An 18067-nucleotide genomic window follows, 5' to 3' on the forward strand; every position below is an offset into this window, starting at 1 on the left:
TGACAGACTTGCTTTAGATCTCTGTCAGGGATGAACATGGGACTCTTATAAAGATAACCAAATCCTTAATCATCATTATCATAACCATAATGTGATCATTCCCATTTGTTAGGCACTTATTCCCATTCCCATGTACTGCTGCTGCTGCTGCTGCTAAGTCACTTCAGTCGTGTCCGACTCTGTGAGACTCCATAGACCACAGCCCACCAGCCTCCCCCGTCCCTTGGGATTCTTCAGGCAAGAACACTGGAGTGGATTGCCATTTCCTTCTCTAGTGCATGAAAGTGAAAAGTAAAAATGAAGTCGCTCAGTCGTGTCTGACTCAGCAACCCCATGGACTGCAGCCTATCAGGCACCTCTGTCCATGGGATTTTCCAGACAAGAGTCCATGTACTAGACACTGAAAAATACTTTATAAGCATCAACTATTTAATTTCCTTAATATAATTTGCATAAAACTGAGACTTGAAGACTTTAAATAACTTGTCCATGATGTTATAATTTTAGCAGAGGACCTTGATTCAGTCTCAAATTTGTCTGATTCCAAAGTCCATCCTCTTAACCACTGGCCTGATGTCAGGGTTCCTGGCCTATAAACCTGACTTCCTTCTGGAAGGATATAATAAGTTTCTGATTGTGTTTTTAAAAAATCAAGGCCACCAGATTTGAAAATATTGATCAACACAAAACAGTAGTTGTCAAGACTTCTTTGGCAGTACAGCGATTAACTTTGCCTCCCAATGCAGGAGGTACAGGTTTGACCTCTAGTCGGGGAGTTAAGATTCCACATGCCTGGAAGTCAAAAAACCAAATCATAATAAAAAGAACCAATATTGTAACAAATTCAATACAGACTTAAAAAAAAAAAAAAACCCAACAATGACTGTCCCATTTGCTTCCACTGGTGATTTTGCATCTCTGGGAATCTCCAGACAGACACATTACTCCAATTCTGGTCTAGCCATGATTCCCTCCAAGTATTTCCTAACATCCTTTTCTCCATTTTCATCTGCGAGTTCCCCCCTCTTCCATTCCCATCATGCTCCAGCCTACCAAACATCTCCACATACCCAGAACATAGTTGTTCTTCTGTGTTTGTTGCCACATACTTTTCACCTGGAACAACCTGGCCTTGTTCTCGGCCAATGGTCAGGAGTTTGATGAGAAGTCCCTGGAGATTTTTAAACAGGGAAATGATAAGATCTAATGTACATTTTAAAAAGATCACTCTGCCTGTAAGGATAACAGATGTAGGTGCAAACATGAAATTGGAGCGATTAAGGAGATTTAGCAGTGGTCCAGGAAAAGGTGAAGTGAAGACACACCCAGTGAAGACAGGGAGAAATGGTCAGATATGGAATTTTGAAAATAGAATTGGAATTTCAGATATATACTGAGGGTTGAGCCAGCAAAACTTGCTGATAGTTTGGACTTGGGTTATGAAAGAAAGCACAGAATCAAGGATGAAAAGCGATGAAGGCCTGAACAAGGCATCTTCTATTTGTGTTATGAGATGTTCAATACACAGTCATCGTTTTACACTGAGACACAACTGTGATTGTGGCTTAGAACATCTTTGACTGAAAGAGTTGTCTGTCTGTCCTCATGTGTGCATTTGGGATATCTTAGCTTTCTTCATGTATTAATACATGAACCTTTGAAGTGCAGGATTCTGTGCTAGGTCTGTCACAAAAGTTGTCATAAAAGTTTCCACAAATCCTTGGAAGTAGGAGTTAATATCCCTATTTTACAGAGAAGGAAACTAAGACAATTTATGATTTCACTGAGGGTACATATTTAGTAAGGGGCTGAGCTGAGATTTGAAGTCAAATTTTACTAAAAGCCCATGCTTATGTCACTGCAATAATTCAAAGTTACAGAATCAGAATTCCCCAAACTTTTCTCCTCATTAATTGAAGCCTCTGTTGACTCTCATGTGCCCTACTTTAGAGCCCAAGGCTGGCAAACAGGACAGCTTTGTTCTGTCTGTAGTCCATCTGCAGACTTGCCTTGTGATTTAGGGCAAGCTTCTTAATTTGATGGTGTCTCAGCATTCCCACATGTTAAGCAGGACTTATAATTAGTGATGGAGACAATGCTTTGAAATCTGCAGATGAAAGGACCTGCAGCCTTGAGTGCAAATATTTTCTTTCCTATGGTGTTCGTTTCGTTTCTTATAGCTTGCAGGACCCTTGATAAGGAAAGGAACAAAAAAAGAAAGAAAGGAAAAAAAGGAAATAGGGCAAGTGTAAAACTGTACTTGCTTGCTTGCTAGAAGACAGTGGAACTTCGGGGTCACAAATGTAGTAATCTGAAAAAAATTTTAAGGCAGACTTTTTTTACAATGTTCCATTCCCTTTAATGACCCCCATTGAAGATCTTCAAAAATGATTTCTATTTTGTTTCTGACTCCTTAAACCCTATTCTCCAGGAGGAAGCAAAAGGAGCTAATATTTATCTAGTGTCTGTTGTATGCCAGGTATCATGCTAAATGCTTTCACATGAAACCTTGTCTAATCATTATCATAGCACTATCAGATAGGTGCTATTGTTACCTTCAGTTTAAAGGAGAGGAAACTGTGGCTTGGTATGGTTCTTTGACTTGTCCAAGGTCACAAAATTAAGAAGTTGAACCAAGTTGGGTCTTCCCAGTTCTAAATTCAACGTTCCCCTGAAAAATTAGCAATGGCAATTTTGAACTGTCGCATCACACCCTGGGTGTGTGTGGCATTTAAAAATCTCTTACTGCTTGTTCTTTTCAGTCCCTGGCACAGAGACAGTTATTTGTACAACACAATTGTTATTATTGTGCAGCCTCACATATTTTTTCTGCCCTGGGCAAACATGAACAATAATGGACTATATTTATGAAACCAGCAGCTTGGAAGCATGAGCTTCAGATTACCATTACAATTGTAGTTTAATTTTTTTCTTTTTTGGTAGCTTAGCACCATTTATATAGAAGGGCTTTCTCAAAGTCTCATGCCAATAATCTGGTTTATTGTATATTCAGAGAGCCCTTCACAGGTTTTTTTTTTCTTCTCCCATAATTTCGATCAATCATCCTGCATTTCTAAAAGCTGACATAACAGATGTGCAGTGTTCATGAAGAGCTGATATGACAGTCACCTCCCAAAGTTGGAAAACAAAGAAATAAAAGTAGCTATAATTTCTCTTCCAGGTGGTTTGGGGAAGAGGAGTGGGAATTTGGATAGAAAGATGGAAAGGTAAGCTAATGACAAAGATGTTTATGATCTAAATTCTCCTCTTCAAGATCATCTGAGTTTAGGATGATCTTCCTAAACTCAGAGCCTCATCTTCAGCTTTTCATGTCAAAAGCTCCATTTTATGAAGTCTTCTTAGGAGAGATCAATGACTGCAGGACAATTGGGGCCTGGTGGGCCCCAATCCATGGGGTTGCAAAGAGTCAGACACAACTGAGCGACTAACATACAATAGATACTGCTAACTGCTAAGTCACTTCAGTTGTGTCCGACTCTGTGCGACCCCATAGACGGCAGCCCATCAGGCTCCCCCATTCCTAGGATTCTCCAGGCAAGAACACTGGAGTGGGTTGCCATTTCCTTCTCCAATGCATGAAAGTGAAAAGTGAAAGTCAAGTTGCTCAGTCCTGTCCAACCCTCAGCGACCCCATGGACTGAAGCCTTCCAGGCTCCTCCGTCCATGGGATTTTCTAGGCAAGAGTACTGGAGTGGGGTGCCATTGCCTTCTCCTACAATATTTAAGGTATCTGCACAACTGACTTAGTAATTGGAGGGTTGTTTGACAGAAAGTTAAAAGGTGATCTTGAAGAATGGTATTCTTAGAGCTGCCACTTCAGTCCAGGTTCTTTAATAAGGCATTTATGGAGAATCCCAGGGACGGGGGAGCCTGGTGGGCTGCCGTCTATGGGGTCGCCCAGAGTCGGACACGACTGAAGCAACTTAGCAGCAGCAGCAGCATGCATAATTTCTAGTCCTTACAACATCTCTACACGGTAGGTATTATTGTTTCCAATGTACACATAAGGATATGAAGGTTACAGACCCAGAGACATTAAGTTGCCTTAAAAAAAAAACAGGTAAGTCCTTTTTGTCTGCTCCATGAAGTTCATTTTCTTTACAACAAATTAGATCATAACATATCTTCCATTAGCTACATTTTACTCTCCTAAAATAGATTTGTGATATGACCCAGTGCTTTGATGAGATCTGGGACACAAATTTGCAAACTGTCACTGGTGTGTCATCTAAAAAAAAATCCAGTCCCGGAAGTTCTAGGCCTTTCTGGGAATTTGGACCATCACTCCCACCCCCTACTTTGTCAAGTTTTTAATTTAAACCAGAACCAATGAGCAAAAAAGGAAGTCAATGCAAATTATTGGTGGTCTGGAAGGGAGCATGGGGGCAATTCTCATACAAGCAGTCTTCCCTTGCTTAGGGGTCTGATCATCACTATTACTATTTTAACCAAGATCCGAATCTGCTCTAAGTAGTCCTTACTTAAACAAGTTATTTATAAAATATTTGTTCCCTGGTTTTCTAATTTTTGAAATGGAGATAGAATGAGGATTCAAATATTAACTACACATGAGACTATGCACTCATTCAGTTCAACAAACATTTACCACATACCAATTCAACTCCAGTTGTTAGATGCTATATATAAAAACATTCATAAACTGTGAAAAGCAATATTGTGCAAAGACAATGTGCTGTTTTTGACTTAATATAAATCATACAATAATTATAACAATAAATAATTCCTTATATTTTCTCAACATTTTCCAAATCGACTTGCTCATTTTTTTTTTTAATATGTGGGAAATGGAGTCTCAAACAGGTTGAATGATTAGTCTGAGGTCACATATTGACTTAAATACTCTCCTTACTACCCCATGTTGAGTTCTAGAAAACTGTACACCAGGGACTCCCAAGAGTCCCTGTCCTCCAAGAGTAATATCTTATATCTCATATGGTTTGGTGGAGTCTCCTCAAATAGCAAGTGCGTTTGTACTCTATGAAATTAAAAGACCCTTACTTCTTAGAAGAAAAGCTATTACAAACCTAGACAGTGTATTAAAAAGCAGAGACATCATTTTGCTGACAAAAGTCCATATAGTCAAAGCCATGGTTTTTCCAGTAGTCATGTACAGATCTGAGAGCTAGACCATAAAGAAGGCTGAGCACTGAAGAATTGGTGTCTTTGAATTGTGGCGCTGGAGAAGACTCTTGAGAGTCCCCTGGATGGCAAGGAGATCAAACCAGTCAATCCTACAGGAAGTCAACCCTGAATATTCATTGGAAGGACTGATGCTGAAGCTGAAACCCCAATACTTTGGTCACATGTACTAGAGTTTCAGCTTCACTGAGCCAACTCATTGGAAAAGACCCTGATGCTGGGAAAGATTGAAGGCAAAAGGAGAAGGGGGAAGCAGAGGATGAGATGGTTAGAAAGCATCACCAACTCAATGGACATGAATTTGAGGAAACTCCATAAGATAGTGGAGGATAGAGGAGCCTGGTGTGCTGCAGTCCGTGGGGTCTCAAAGAGTTAGACGTGACTTAGCTACTGAACAACAACAATTGTATTCCCAATAGCAATTTATTCTATGACTTTAAGATTTCTTAACTAAATCTGTGTATCTACAACTTAAGGTATTTCCATATGTTATCTCATTCATCCTCACAATAACTCTAAGGTTGTACAAGTAGTAAATAGTTGAGACAGGATTGGAATGTGGATGTTTCTGATGTCCAAGCCCTGTTTATTCCACTACGGTATAATGCTTTGGTTACTGGCTGTGTAACCTTGGGAAAAATCCCTTAATATCTGTGATCTTCAGTTACCTCATCTGTAGAGTGGATATGATGATTACTACCTTTCAGAGTTGTTGAGTTCAAAAGTGATAATGTAAATTAGAAAATCAAAGTAGAAACATCAGTGGTGGTTACAGCTGATAAATGTACCAGGTGGGAAAGGAGTAATTTAAAACATTATCTCCCCTTCTCCCTCAAGTTAAAAAGAATAACAGCAGAAAGAGGTCAAAGGAGACTCTTTTGAATAAGTGGTTGCTCACCAGACTTGCATGGCTGGCTCTTCATTGCCTAGTCTTTGTGAAAAAGGGGTGTGAGAAGAGTCAGTAATTTCTGAGGGCATTTCTGGGATGGTTCGCCCGTGGTGGCAAAGGTCTAAAACCTTATGTGAGGTTAACCCCATTCTTGGCTTGTTCATTTGATTCTCCTTGTGTGTGAAATGGGGACTACTACGATAATGCTGAGAGTGTGTGGGCCTGATAGAGTCATGGTTCGTTGTTGTGGGAAGCCACCATGACTAAGAAAGGAAGGCGAGTTCTAGGCAAAAACATTTATTGAGGTCTAGTCTGTGCTAGGCTAAATTGTGAGAGGGATATAGTTGTGAGACAGCCCTCTGTTCTCATGGATTTTGCAATCTGGTTGGGGTATAGAAAAAGCCCTGAACTAACTCCAAGGCAGAGTGTAGGGATAATGTCAGAGCAACTAAAGGGTGGGGTGGGATTTCCTAGAAGGCTTCCTGAAGTAGGTGGCATATAAGCCAAACCTTGAAAGATAAGGATTTCAAGTTACTGGTTATTTCAACTGAAAAGGGCAGCATGAGAAAGTATAGGCTGTGTTATGTTTAACTTGGCAGGAACAAAGACCTTATACTAGTACAAAACACATTCCAGGATCTGAAGATATATATATATATATATACATACGTCAAAAAGAGTCCTTGCCATTGAGGAGCGCTCAGTCTAGAGGGTCCGTTCAGTTCAGTCGCTCAGTAGTGTCTGACTCTTTGTTACCCCATGGACTGCAGCACACCAGGTTTCCCTGCCCATCACCAACTCTTGGAGCTGGCTCAAACTCATGTCTATCAAGTTGGTGAGGCCATCCAACCATCTCGTCTAGAGGGCAGACAGATATAAAGAGTCATTAGGGTGATGATGACATCATAAGATAGAGAAGAAATGTTCAGATAAGTGTGTAAATCTGACTTGTGGAGGTCAGGAGTTACTTTGTAAAGGAGGTAGTACTTCGGTGGTGTCTTGAGAGAGAGCAGGAGGGGTTTGCCATAGGGACTAAGAAGGGAGTTAGGAGTGCTGCAGCCCCTGAGGAGGCCCCAGTGCTCTTTCACTGAACTGGGGTCTAAGTGTGGCAGGCAGCCAGTGAGCCTGGAGAGTATTTATTTCCCTTCCTACCTAGATTTTGACTTAAGATAGTCTTCTCTTTTGATATCACCCCCTAATGTTGTTGTTCAGTAGCTCAGTCACGTCTAACTCTTTGTGACCTCATGGACTGCAGCATGCCAGGCTTCCCTGTCCATCACCATCTCTTGGAGTTTGCTCAAACTCATGTCCATTGAGTCAGTGATGCCATTCAATTAAATCTTCTCTGTCCTCCCCTTCTCCTCCTGCCTTCAATCTTTCCCAGCATCAGGGTCTTTTCTAATGAGTGGGTTCCTCACATCAGGGGGCCAACCTATTGGAGCTTCAGCTTCAGCATCAGTCCTTCCAATGAATATTCAGGGTTGATTTCCTCTGGGATTGACTGGTTTGATCTCCTTGGGGTCCAAGGGACTCTCAAGAGTCTTCTCCAACACCACAGTTTGAAAGCATCAATTCTTCAGGTGCTCACCCTAATAGAAGATGGTTAAATGAAAAGTTTTGGAGTCACACTTGGATTCTAACCCACCAGCTATCTGATCAGTTGTAGGCCCTTACATATGACACTTATTTGTGTTTCAGTTTCATTTGTACAACTTATTTATGTCTCAGTTCCTTCATTTACACAATTTAAAAATAAAAGCGTCCAACACAGATTCTGGCATATAAAAAGTACCGTTATTATTTCCTATCATTATCTCATTTAATCCTCGCAAGCAACTTGGACTTTGGATATAGTTCTTCCCATTTTTCAGAAGCAGAGGCTTAGCGTGGGTAGGTGATCCGCTAAAGTTCTCAGGACAATCTGGAGTTGCCTCTGCCTCCACAGCCCGTCCGCCTTAATTACTTGTCCGCGCCGGGTTTTCTCAGGAGGCCCCGGGGCAGGCTCCGGTCCAGCAGCAAAAACTCCGGCGCCAGGATTTGGGTGTCTCCGAGGCCTGTGCCGGGCGGGCGGGGCCAGGCGAGGCGGGGTGGACGAGAGGAGGGAAGTTGTCGAAGTTAGGGGAGACGCCCGCCAGCCCGCCCGGGCCTCGCCTCCGGCCGCTCCCTCCGCCTCCTCCCCGCCCCGAGCCCCCGTCTGCCCGTCCTTCCTTCCCCTCCCGTGCATGATGGAAACACCATGGCTGCGGCGGCCCAGCTCTCCCTGACACAGGTAACGCCGCCCGCCGGTCCGCCGGGCTCGGCCGGCCGGTGTCCCCGGCCCCCTCCCCCACCGCCCTATAGTTCACCGACCCGAGCAGTTTCTCTCCGCCCCGGGCGGGGCGGCCGATACTGAGAGCGCGCGCGCGCGCCTGTGAATGTGAGTCTGTGAGTGTGACTGCGGGAGGACGCCATCCTGAGCCGGTACCTCCGCCACTATCGCCCCGGCCCCGCCCCACGCGGCGCCCCCTCCTCCCGACCCCTCCGTGCCCCAGTCCCGCCGGATGGGAGCCCGACCCTCTCCTGTCCGCCTTCACCCACCCGGGAAGTTTCCTCCTTCCAGGCCAGACGCACCCCAGGTGAGCTCCTGTTGAGCTCGTGCGGTTCAGTCTCACCGCCGGGTCAGCCCTCGCCCCGCACGAGGCTCACCCTCGGGACAGGCAGCGTCACCTTCCCGAGCCAGGCGCTCAGGGCCCCCTCCCAGCCAGGCTTTTTCCTCGCTAAACCGGCCTTTTCCCACTGGAGTCCGACGAAAGCCCTCCCTTTCCCAGCAGTTTCCTCCAGTCAGCCTGTCTTCCAAATAAGTCTCATCCTCCCCGAGCGCGTTCTTACCCCGCTAGCCCCTTCCTGGCTTCAGCCTCTTCTGCTGATCAGGTTTCCTGCTGGGTGAGATCCCTCGATTCAGTCTTTCCCTCCTCAGTTCTGCTACCACTCCTACCGGGTAGGCTCTCTATCGCTGTCCTTGGGGATAGCAAGGAAACATCCTTTCACAGGTGTGATGGTTCCGCCCGTCTTGGTGCTGGGAAGGACCAAAGAGATCACTCGTCCTGGGGGAACCTTCACCAAAACCTGTGTGCTCTGTTCTGTCTTGCCTTTCTGCTTCCTTCAGAGTCAGTCCTCGTGCTTCCCAGAAAACCGCTCAGCATCAATCATCCTGGGAACCTTGTTCCTCCCTCTCCGTTGGGGAAACCAATTACAATCTTCCGGTGATGTCCTGGATGGAGAGAGGTGGTACGCCTGTTAGTCCCTTGGCGCTTCTCAGACCATATCTCACCCTAACCTCACCTTCTCAGCCTGTTCTCTCCAGAACCGGTGGCCACGGACTTTCCCGTTGGGGCCCACGCCAGCCTTCCTGCCTGCCCTGTCGTATCTCCCTGCCACCTTGTATTCTTGGCCTGGATATCTCAGGGTTTCTGAGGCAAAACATTGGGATAGGTTATACATTTGGGCTGGAAAGTTTTCTGTTTGAGGAGGAAGAGACTTTGGGGGTGTTTTGCCTAGCATTCTAGGATAAACTTGAGTGAAAAATGTTCCCCTCAGTAACCAGGAATCACATAAACATGTGCCTTAGGTAAAGTAAGTAACTTCAGCTTGTAGGAATTTTCAGCTTCGTAAGTGCGAGGTCTGTTAGTTCCCAGTGTATTTAGTCTTGCTTATCCTATTTTGACAAGCAGATAAATGGGGAAGGAGACTTAGAATGTGGTGATTTAGTCTTGGTAGTGAATCTCTTTGGAAGGGTCCTCCTGAAACTCAAACTTGAGGAATAGCAACATTGACTCATGGGTGTTCAGTCTTTAACAGTCTGGTTAGTGATATGCATTAAACAAGATCCTGTTGGCAAGCTGTTGCTCTTCCGCTCTGCTGGCCAATTCCAGCGAGAGTTCTCCCCTCTTGAAGATTTTGTTCTCCTGAGAACTTCTACAGATTTGCTTCTTAGTTGTGTGCGTACTTTATTTTCTTCCTGGGTAAGGCTATGTTTTTAGTCTCTATTTACTGTCATTCATCTCTGAATATTTTCTTCCGGCTCTTGTCAGTGTTATAGACAGTTAAATAATTTAAATGTGTTCTTGTGGTTATATATTTAAATATTAACATGTACACAGAGTAAATACTGAATCAGGAGTATTATCGTTCAGTGTTTCACATATGAGAGAACAAACATTGATGGTTCATTTATATTGAATATATAGATAAGTCAAGTTAGAACATTTTGATTTTAAGATGTTTTTTGGTCGCTAAGTTGTGTCCCACTGTATTACAACCCCGTGGATTGTTAGCTGGCCAGACTACTCTGTCTATGGGATTTCCCAGGCAAGAAAAATGGAGCGGGTTGCCATTTCCTTCTCCAGAGGATCCTCCCCACCCAGGGATCAAACCTTCATCTCCTGCAGTGACAGGCAGGTTCTTTATCTTTGAGCCACCAGGGAAGCCCTTTAAGACATTAGGAAGCAATAAGATGAATTGTAAAGGCACTGGAAAGAGAACATTCCCAAGTGTTTAAATACCTAATGTGCCTCCTTGTTATTTTAAAACTTGGCTGATTTGTGTTTTTAAATTGAATTTTTAACTGCTTAAGGCAAATAAACTGAGATAACAGTGCAGCCTGGTTTCATATTCATTATTGATCTGTTTATGTCACCATCATCCCCTCACAACACACTCAGACGTAGGCATACTCAGGTGAGATCCTACATGGCAGGGACATCTTTCATCTCCCTCAGCGCATATCTGGAAGAAAGTTATTAATAATATTTGTCTTATGAATGACTGAAAATTCTGAATAACTCTGGGACAGTTACAAAGATTAAACAGATGCTGAAGTTAGTTTCTGCCCCTGGTTATTAAATAATAATAGTTTTGGAGTAGATTGAGTCATTCAGCCAGTATTTGTTAAGTACCTATTATGTGCCCTGCTCTATGCTGGAATTGTCTTGAGTAGAATTTTTGGCCTCTATCAATTAAGCAAAACTGACAGTTGGGAAAAATACCTGAAAACTAGGTTAATTTTCTCGTTCCTCTTCTGCCTGCCTGCCAGCAAACCCTCCAATTCCCCAACCACCAAGATAAATTATCTAAATTATCATAGTCTAGCTTCTAGACAGGATAGAATGCTAGAATAGTAAAATGTTAGTTTCAGTCCCAGCTCTGCGGGGAGATAACTGTGTGTCATTGAGTTAAATCTCCAGGCCTCAGTTTTCTTAGCTTTAATATTCATCCAACAAATATGTACTGACCATTTATTATGTACTAGGATTTATTCTAGGTGCTGAGGATATACTTATGAACAAGATAGATGACAATTCTTGGCACTCAGAGACAGAAGAAAGCATGGAGCTTAATTCTAGAGAGTTGGAGAGTTTGAATTAGCTGATCTAAAGACCTTTCCAAAGAACATTTTTTTATAGATCACATTCTGTGATTTGGAGATCTAGTGGTGACTTTCCTAAGGGTACATTAGTGCTTTATAGCCTTCGTGTTTTCTGATTTCAGTTTTCTTTACCAGGTGTTCTATTTTCTTTCTGGCAATAAGAAGTAAAACTTGAATGAGAAAGATGTTGTGATTTTTGCTTATGGTAGTAGATGACCAAAAGATATTAATACTTCCTCTTTTTAAACTTTGCTGATTGCTCATTTCTTCTTTAAGTCTGCATCTCTACTAATAATAATACTGTTAACTTCCCTTTGTTACTATATGCTAAGTATTTTACTTCACTTAACCTAACACTCCATTTTACAAATGAGGGAAATAATTTACATAAATTAGTAAGTAAGATCTAAGATTTGATCCAAAGTCTGTAGGACTTCAAAAGCTGTCTACTATACTTCTCTGTAGACTAGATGGTTGGCATATCCATTGCTCCCTTGTATTTTTTAATTTTCTTTTTCAGTATTTGCCTTGTTTTCCTAGTTAGGTACTAAACTTCAAAAGTATGGAAGCAATGTCCTTTGCCTCTGAATCTCTAGTTACCTTTCATGGTATCTTGATAACACAACTGTGGATACACAAGTAGTGCTTTTGATGATGAGAAAGGTTTTATTTTGTTGAAAGATGGCATAATGGGAGTATTTTAAATAATACTCTGTCAGTTCAGCTCTATGCTGAAGTTTTCTTGTTTTACTTTAGCAAGGATTTTTTTTTTAATACTAAAAAGAGCATTTAGAATGGGACTTAAAACAGTCTTAATATATAGTCAAAAACAATAAGCTATAAGGATACTTTTTAATGCTTTTTTAAGATTGCAAGAGTGATATAACTGCATTATAGAAAATTTGAAAATTGGAGGGGAAAAAAATCTCCCATAATTTCAGTTTTGGGTATTTATTTTCAATTTCATTTAAAAAGTAGGCAAAGGTATTAATATGTGTATCCCCTTTGTGGTCTGGTATAACAGTCATGATGGTAAATTATAAGGTAGAGTGTGAAAATTACAACATGTTCTCAGAAACAGAAAATAAGTATTTATTCAGTATGACTTATTATTTGAGTTCGTACTATGGGAAAGGCACAATAATGATACTTTTGTCCAGTATACTCAGAAAATCTTTGCTTCCCTGGGCAATATCTAACAGTTTTCAAAAATGGCTTGGAATGTTCAGCATTTGGGAGGAGCTGTCATAGTTAAAATTAATTAGGAACAGTTGGCTTGTCCAATAGAGTGTCTCCTAGGAATAACCTGAGTGTATTTTTTTGTTTTCACTGTTTGTAGACAGAACAATAATAACAGACTAAATGTTGTAGAAAAAGATTGAGCATCTTTATTTAATAACAAATCATAGTTCTGATTTCCCTTTCACTAATAGTCTAATTTAAGGTCTCAATTTAGGGTGTTTTAGTTGCTCTTCAAAGGGCATGGTGACCTACTCCAGTATTCTTGCCTGGAGAATCCCCATGGACAGAGGATCCTGGAGGGGTAGAATCCATGGGGTTGCAGAGAGTAGGACACGACTGAGCGACTAAGCACAGCACTTGCTCTTCAAAGAATTATAAACAGTTATATGCTTCTTTGTTTTGTGAATTTTAGATTTAATAAATCTAAAATTGGAGCTGTGGAAGCCAAAATTAGGAAGATGTCTTGAGAGAGAGAAAGAGTGGGAGAGGAAGGGAGGGAGGGAGGGAGGGGAGGGAAAATATCCATTGATCGAGATCTGAATAATTTGGAGAATTGGTGGAAATAAATGAAAAATTAATTCAGACAGAGTTCATTAGGTAAATGCATATATAGGAATTTCATTTTAAAGTAGTTGAACTCTCATCACCAAGATAAAATATAATTATCTTCATTAAAAATTACGTTTATTAGGAGCTTTTAATCTGAGGGATGTTGTAATGTGAATGCTGTTTTACAGTAAAGTAGAAACATTTTATTTAGATAAATCTACTTAAGCATACATAGAAAAAAGGCTGGAAGAAAAAAAACCCAAAATTTATGATAGCATGGTTATAATTTTTACTTATTTTCAATAGTAAGCATGAATTTCTTCTGTAATCAGCTGATTTAACATTTCTATATGATAATGTTTTTGAAAACTTACCCTTTTACATTGATACCTGTATTATATATAATATTAATTACAACTATAGTTTAATTAAAAAATAGCTAAATATGAAGTAAAAATGTGTGTTCTAAGATAGCATCTGCATTTACATTCTATCTTAAACATTCCCATCTTCGGGTTTAGAGAAATTGACTAGAAGAATGATAATTATTATTATTATAGTTGGTTTGGAGAATTCAGTTAGAAGACTAATTTATAATTTTGTATGTTGCTTTATAATTTATGAAGCAATTTATGCTCTCATTTGATCTTCATAATAACTAATAAGCAAGGCTGTTATTATCATTATTTCAAGCTGGAGAATACCAAGGCTCATAATTTGTGACTTAAGTATTATAGTCAGTAAATGAAAGAACCAGAATAAAGTTCTGTTTAAAAAAAAACAACTCAGGGACTTCCTTGGTGGTCCAGTGGTTAAGAATCTGCCTTGCAGTGCTGGGAATGTGGGTTCAATCCCTGGTCTGGGAACTGAGAAAACACATGTTGTAAAGCTGCTAAGCTCATGGGCTGCAGCTGTGGAGCCTGTGTGCTCTGGAGTCCATGTGCCTGTGCACCACAACCATTGAAGCCTACGTGCTCTGGAGCCCAAGTGCTGCAACTAGAGAGTCTTTGCACCACAACAAAAGATCTCGCATGATGCAACTAAGGCCCAGTGCAGGAAACAAAAAAACCCCTCACACATACCAGTGAAAAGCTCCATCATGCTCTTGGCCCTCTCCTGCTGTTCCTTGTGTGTGTTTCCAGCAATAGTGTGTGCTAAGTTGCTTCAGTCGTGTCCAAATCTTTGTGACCCCATGGACTTTAGCCTGCCAGGTTCTTTTGTCCGTGGGATTCTCCATCCAAGAATACTGGAGTGGATTGCCGTGCCCTCCTCCTGGGGATCTTCCCAACCCAAGATTCGAACCCGTATCTCTTACATCTCCTGCACTGACAGGCGGGTTCTTTACCACTAGCACCACCTGGGAAGCCCCAATACTGTGTGATATGTATGCAAATGTGTATGTGTGTGTGTGTTCTACACCCATGTCTAAGATATATGATATATAGTGTATATGTATATTTCTTTTGAATAAGCTGCATATTTTGTGGCTTATTATTATTTTTAGCTTAATTTATCTAGGAGATTGTTCTATATAAGCACATACAGATTCCCTCATTATTTCTAAAATTTGAGAGTATTCCTTGATATGAGTATACCCTGGTGGCTCAGATGGTAAAACATCTGCCTACAATGCAGGAGACATGGGTTCAATCCCTGGGTTGGGAAGATCTCCTGGAGAAGGAAATGGCAACCCACTCCAGTATTCTTGCCTGGAAAACCCCATGGACGGAGGAGCCTGGTAGGCTGAAGTCCATGGGGTTGCAAAGAGTTGGACATGACTGAGTGACTTCACTTTCACTTTCCTTAACTAGCCACTTAATGATGGACTTCTGTATTGTTTCTAACCTTTTGTTATTATAATACAGACAGTGCTGCAGGGAATATTGTTTTACACATCTTCATACACGTGTTCAGTTCAGTCGCTCAGTCGTGTCCGAGTCTTTGCAACCCCATGAACCGCAGCACGCCAGGCCTCCCTGTCCATCACCTACTCGTGGTGTCCACCCAAACCTATGTCCATTGAGTCGGTGATGCCATCCAACCATCTCATCCCCTGTCATCCCCTTCTCCTGCCCTCAGTCTTTCCCAACATCAGGGTCTTTTCCAATGAGTCAGCTCTTTGCATCAGGTGGCCAAAGTATTGGAGTTTCAGCTTCAGCATCAGTCCTTCCAATGAACACCCAGGACTGATCTCCTTTAGGATGGACTGGTTGGATCTCCTTGCAGTCCAAGGGACTTTCAAGACTCTTCTCCAAAACCACAGTTCAAAAGCAACAGTTCTTTGGTGCTCAGCTTTCTTTAGAGTCCAACTCTCACATCCATACATAACTACTGGAGTAGCCTTGACTAGACAGACCTTTGTTGGCAAAGTAATGTCTCTGCTTTTTAATATGCTGTCTAGTTTGGTCATAACTTTCCTTCCAAGGAGTAGGCATCTTTTAGTTTCATGGCTGCAGTCACCATCTGCATTGATTTTGGAGCCCAGAAAAATAAAGTCAGCCACTGTTTCCACAGTTTCCCCATCTATTTGCCACGAAGTGATGAGACTGGATGCCATGATCTTAGTTTTCTGAATGCTGAGCTTTAAGCCAACTTTTTCACTCTCCTCTTTCACTTTCATCAAGAGGCTCTTTAGTTCTTCACTTTGTGCCATAAGGGTGGTGTCATCTGCATATCTGAGGGTTATATTTCTCCCGGCAATCTTGATTCCAGTTTGTGCTTCTTCCAGCCCTGTGTCACATGATGTACTCTGCATGTAAGTGTGTATGTGCATTAATTTTTAGTAGGTATAATTTAGGGCTAAGAGATATTTTTAATTTGGATAGATACTGCTAATTCACATTCAGAAAGTTTATACTAGCAACAGTGTTTGTGCTTTTCCCCCATCAACATAGTATATTATCGGATTTTGATTGTTGTTAATCTGGTATATAATAATGATATCTGTTGAAAGTTGGCCTCATGTACTGTGCTGCTGTATCACAAAAATGTGAGCTTTTTAATACTTTGTATGAAAGTAAGATAGAAGTGAGGTATAAGAAGCTTTGTAATATAAATAATACTTTAACAAATCACCTGTTTAATTAAGAAATAGTGGTTGGTACTGCAGAGCTACAGTAATCAAAACAGTATGGTACTGGCACAAAAACAGGCACATAGATCAATGGCACAGAATAGAGAGCCCAGAAATAAACCTGTGCATTTATGGTCAATTGATCTGTGACAAAGGAGGCAAGAATATACAGTGGATAAAGACAACCCTTTCAATAAATGGTGCTGGGAAAACTGGACAGCTACATGTAAAAGAATGAAACTAAAACATTCTCTAACATCATATACAAAAACTCAAAGTGATTAAATACATATGGGATTAAAGACCTATATGTAAGACCTAAAACCATAGGCACCTAGAGGAAAACATAGGCAGAACACTCTTTGACATAAATCATAGCAATGCTTTTTAAAAATCCATCTCCTAAAGCAAAGGAAATAAAAGCAAAAATAAACAAATGGACCTAATTAATGTAAAAGCTTTTGCACAGCAAAGAAAAACATCAACAAAAAACAAAAAGCCTACTGAGTGTGAAAAGGCAAATAATGACTGATAAGGTGTTAATATACAAATATTTAGACAGCTTATACAACTCAACGTCTGAAAACCAAACAACCTGATTAAAAAATAGGCAGAAGAACTGAATAGACGTTTTTCAAGAAGGACATGCATCTGGCCAATAGGCACATGAAAAGATGCTCAGTATTGCTAATCATAAGGGAAAGGGAAATCAGAATCATAATGAGATCACTCACCTGTCAAAATGACTGTCTTTAAGAAGAACACAAACGAATGGTGAGGATGTGGAGAAAAGGGAACCCTTGTACACTGTTGGTGAGGATGTAAATTGATGTCGCCATGGTGGAAGATAGTATGGAGGTCTCACAAAAAACTAAAAATAACACTACCATGTGACCCAGCAATTCCACTCCTGTGCATATAGCCAAAAAAACAAAACAAAATACTAATTTTGAAAGATACACGCACCCAGTGTTAATAGTAGCATTATTTACAGTTGTCAAGATACAGAAGCAACCTAATTGTCCATCAACAGGTGAATGGATTAAGAAGATGTGGTGTATATGTGTTTATGTTAATACAATGGAAATGCTGCTGCTGCTGCTGCTAAGTCACTTCAGTTGTGTCCGACTCTGTGCGACCGCATAGACAGCAGCCCACCAGGCTCCCCCGTCTCTGGGATTCTCCAGGCAAGAACACTGGAGTGGGTTGCCATTTCCTTCTCCAATAATGGAAATGCTACTCAGCCCTAAAAAAAAATGACATTTTGCTATTTGTAGAAAGGTGGATGGACTTGAGTATTATGCCAAGAGAAATAAGAGAAAAACAAATACTATGTGATAGCATTTACACGTGGAATCTAAAAAAATTTACCAAACTAGTAAATATATATAGTAAACAAACTAGTAAATATATAGAAAATATAACGAACTATTAAATCCCCATGGACAGAGGAGCCTGGGGGGCTACAGTCCATGGGGTCGCAGAGAAATGGACACAACTGAGTGACTAAGCACAGCACGGTAAATATAAAAGAAGCAGAGTCACAGATGTAAAAATGAAACTAGTGGTCACCAGTGAGGAGAGGAAAGGGGGAAAGGCAATATAGTTGTAGGGGATTAAGAGGAACAAACTATTATGTATTAATATAAAATACGCTACAAGAATATATAACATGGGTAATATAGCCAATATTCTGTAAATGGAGTGTAACCTTTAAAAATTGTGAATC

At 41.0% G+C, this 18067-nt stretch overlaps 1 protein-coding gene and 1 long non-coding RNA gene across 13 annotated transcripts in view; one reads left to right on the plus strand and one right to left on the minus strand.

Moving 5' to 3' along the window:
* EPS15 (epidermal growth factor receptor pathway substrate 15) overlaps positions 1 to 18067 on the plus strand; it is a 190932-nt gene that overhangs the window by 42181 nt on the left and 130684 nt on the right. The window contains exon 1 of one of the 12 annotated variants that reach the window (XM_027537292.1): positions 8151 to 8339. The exons of 6 other annotated variants lie outside the window; for them this stretch is intronic. In XM_027537292.1, coding sequence (XP_027393093.1) covers positions 8307 to 8339 — 33 coding nt within the window. In that variant the 5' untranslated portion in view covers positions 8151 to 8306. Of the gene's footprint in view, positions 1 to 8150; positions 8340 to 8489; positions 8686 to 18067 lie in introns of those variants that run through there. 5 more of the 12 variants (XM_027537287.1, XM_027537293.1, XM_027537289.1 and 2 more) reach the window with 5 other exon arrangements.
* Positions 7843 to 10380, minus strand: LOC113889900. Its single transcript, XR_003510371.1, has 2 exons — positions 8939 to 10380; positions 7843 to 8124 (listed from the first exon to the last, which is right to left on the minus strand). It is a non-coding gene; the product is annotated as an uncharacterized LOC113889900 (long non-coding RNA).

Source organism: Bos indicus x Bos taurus, chromosome 3, assembly GCF_003369695.1.
Source record: "Bos indicus x Bos taurus breed Angus x Brahman F1 hybrid chromosome 3, Bos_hybrid_MaternalHap_v2.0, whole genome shotgun sequence".
Lineage (NCBI taxonomy): Eukaryota > Metazoa > Chordata > Mammalia > Artiodactyla > Bovidae > Bos > Bos indicus x Bos taurus.